Raw genomic sequence first — 3,240 nt, 5'->3', positions numbered from 1 at the left:
CTCAACTAATGATTGTGGTACTGTTCGAGCCAACCGCCGAAATATGCCTAATGAGTTGAACAAAAACAGTGCAAAACTGCGAGTTGGGGAAAGCTTGTTCATGAAAGGAAAGGAGCTCTTAGGCATGATATGGAGAGACAAACGAGTTTTTGCAATGCTGTCAACAATGCACGACAATCAGTTTGCAGACACAGGCAAGCAAGACTGCAGGACAGGAGAAAACATTCGAAAGCCAAAGATGGTGATTGACTATGTATACAACAAACATGGGTTCTGTGGATGTTTCAGATTTTTTGACTGGAAGGTATGCTGATCTTCGCCGATCGTCGAAATGGTTTAAAAAAATGGTATTTCATCTGAGTGACTTGGTGATGACAAATGCCTATATTGTGTTCAAGTCAGTCACCAGGATATCCTGTACCCATATTGACTTTGAGCTCGACATAATTGAGCAGCTCCTGGCAGAAGGTAAAATGCAAGCCACTGATAGGCCAAAACCAATGTCAAGGGGCAAGAAATCCTCACCAATACTTCGCAGGGATAATCCCATCCGCCTCGAAATATACAACCTCAGACCACTAGCCCACAGAAATACCACCTACTGACAAAAAACAGAGTCCAACACGCCTGTGTGAAGTGTGTAAACCAGCACAAAAAGAAACAAGATACTTCTGCCCTCCCTGCGAAGTTGCACTCCACCCTACATGCTTTCGGCCTTACCACACCCTTCTTCACTACAGCAACAGCCATGAGGAATGATGTTAGCATTCAACCGTCGTACACCTAAAAGTGCCTCTGTGCCATGTTTCCTTTGAAGTATTCAAAGTGACTTTCATTTCCGTATTTTGCTTCTTTTTTTTTCATGTTTTCCTTCATTCACATGTGATCTGAACATTCACAGATGGCAATTTGATTCCATACGTATGTGTTTGACCTACTTGCATGTGATAGCATTCACACTCAAAGTAAAGTGTGATATGAAATTTCTGATGTTTGTTTTCAATGATCCAAGCAGTGGCTTACAGACTTTGAATTTGATTCCATATAAATGTGTCACTTTATCTACTTAACCCTTTCACGCTGAATCAGTGTATTATGCATGTCTGTATACAAGTTGATGCAAGTGCTAGTTTCCAAAAGCATTACTTGATGATAACCTTTTTAACGTTAGCAAATTCTTTGCGATTTCATATTTTTGTTTTTGTGTGTTTTAATGATGTAAATGAGATTGTATAATGCACGGACAATGTAAGTTGAAGTTAATCAAGCAAGAGATTGTACTTAATAGAATGATACAAAACAGCATGATTGAAATTTGTTTCTTAAGAATGTATGATTTCTCACTTTTCATGTAGGTTTTGTTTTCCTGGCGTAGGAAACATAACAACCATGCTGACAAAGTCGCAGTACCGGGAGCAGTATTGTTACCTGAAGAGCAAGGGTGACGATATTTTGAGTCCACCACATCTTGTAGATGAACTTGAAAAGAACTACATGCCAGGGAGTGCTCGATTCCAGTTAAAAGGAGAGGGGGAAGTCATCTTCCACACTCCTGTTTAACATGGCCAACTTGTCAGCGAGTATGGAGAAGTGACGTATGAGCCATGCCAACTTCCCGATGACTTTCAGTCATGTTCCAAGCTTCCTTCCCCTAATTTCAAGGCACTTTCATGGCCGTACACCCATGCACTTGCGAAGACCTTGGAGGAGTTGGACCAGGAGATTGGGAAGGGTCTGACTGCACTGGGATTTGATCCACAGGACCAAGAGGTATTGAGCCATACCACCGTGAAGGATGGTGCCGATGGGATAGGCGATGTATCTGTGATCTATAGGATTATGGTTTTCTAATATGTAATTTCTTTTGCTTTTTGTACACATGTAGATGCTGTAATCATTGGCTGACAATAAACCAAATGTCAGCTAAAAAGTCAGAACTTATTGATGATCCACGAACGATCAGACAGGCTTCTCCCTGAAAAGGCATTTCATGCTTCATTTGTGGTCTTGCGGTGCGAGGTGGAGAAAGATGGACAGATGAGAACGGTCTACAAACAGCAAGACCCAAACTTGGTATTTGCAGCAAGGCCATTGCTTGAAGCAATAGGCGATGAAAATAACAAAGCTTCAGCCCAGCAGATGCTGGAACTCATGGAGAAAGATAGAGTAATGATACAAAAGAGGGAGATGAGAGCCTACATCGATGAGACAAGGAGGTGGCATCACAAAATTAGACTGTTCAACTCAATGATCGATGAGAAGTTGGACAGGGCAGAAGGAGGGCTTCAATCGAGGTACATATGTACACTCTGTTTCGCCACAAAAGAAACAGCAAAATCAAACCTGGGATCCTTCAACATCAGCCGCTCAAGGGAGGAAACAGCAGCTAATGCCCAGTATGCTTGGGTAAATCTGGACAAGATCTCTCAAACTGACTTGCCCACTGAAACACAAGGTGCCAAAGCTACACCTGTATTGACGTCGGAACCAAAGCACCGATTAATAGATGACACACATGCCGACATCAACCTTGGCGCGTTCGTGAAAAAGATTGTCATTTGTGAGATGGGACGTGTCCAGCTGTGAAACATAAAGTCTGATTCGGAGGTAAACCCAGCTTTCCGCGAAAATGAGAAAAAACTAAATGACCATCTCTGCACAAAACTGGGCATTGTTCCCTCACTTATGATGACTGGAAATCAAGCCAGGTTATTTTTTGATCCGGCCAATCATCATGTTCTTCTGGAACTGATCCAGGATGCAGACTGGAAACAGAAACTTCGTCATGTCCTGGAACTGCTGAACCAGCTTCGATCGGTGTATCGAGCTACACATCCGGCGAAAGAAGGAATGGACATGTACAAGGAGAGAGCCACAGAAATGGGATGTCTTCTCATTGAGAACTTTAGGTATGTTCAGTGGCCAAATTATCTAAATTAAAGGTCATCGAACATGTCCAAGAGATCGTCACAGATCCAAATGGCCAGAGGAATATTGGCGCCCTAAGTTCAGAAGGCAGCGAAGCTGCAAACAAGCTATTCCGTGAACTACGCACTCGTTTCTCTCGCAAACACAATACGACACAATCTCTGAGAGATGTAATTTGGTTCCACCATTTGAATACAAGCCCCAAACTTCGATAAATAGGACAGGTATGCACCCCCAAGTACACATGTTTAAAATGTGGGCAACTTGGACATAATGTTTTGAACTACACAAATTAGACGAAAAACTATGTAC

The 3,240-nt window shown here is 42.4% G+C and overlaps 1 protein-coding gene across 1 annotated transcript; it reads left to right on the top strand.

Annotated features, from left to right (window-relative positions):
- The first annotated feature begins 1,944 nt into the window (after positions 1–1,944).
- Positions 1,945–2,586, top strand: LOC139733510 (V(D)J recombination-activating protein 1-like). Its single transcript, XM_071644319.1, has one exon. The coding sequence runs from the start codon at positions 1,945–1,947 to the stop codon at positions 2,584–2,586; it is 642 nt and encodes a 213-aa protein (XP_071500420.1).
- Positions 2,587–3,240: the final 654 nt, after the last annotated feature.

The sequence above is a fragment of the Diadema antillarum genome, unplaced genomic scaffold (genome assembly GCF_040938485.1).
Source record: "Diadema antillarum isolate AM-2024a unplaced genomic scaffold, OU_Dant_1.0 seq00000481_RagTag, whole genome shotgun sequence".
Taxonomy (NCBI): Eukaryota; Metazoa; Echinodermata; class Echinoidea; order Diadematoida; family Diadematidae; genus Diadema; species Diadema antillarum.
The sequence above is the reverse complement of the archived record's forward strand: the minus strand, read 5'-3'. Positions and strand labels throughout refer to the sequence as shown.

Excerpts from the sequence above, each read along its gene's own strand:
- LOC139733510 (XM_071644319.1), top strand. The coding sequence starts at position 1,945 with ATGATCCACGAACGATCAGACAGGCTTCTCCCTGAAAAGGCATTTCAT.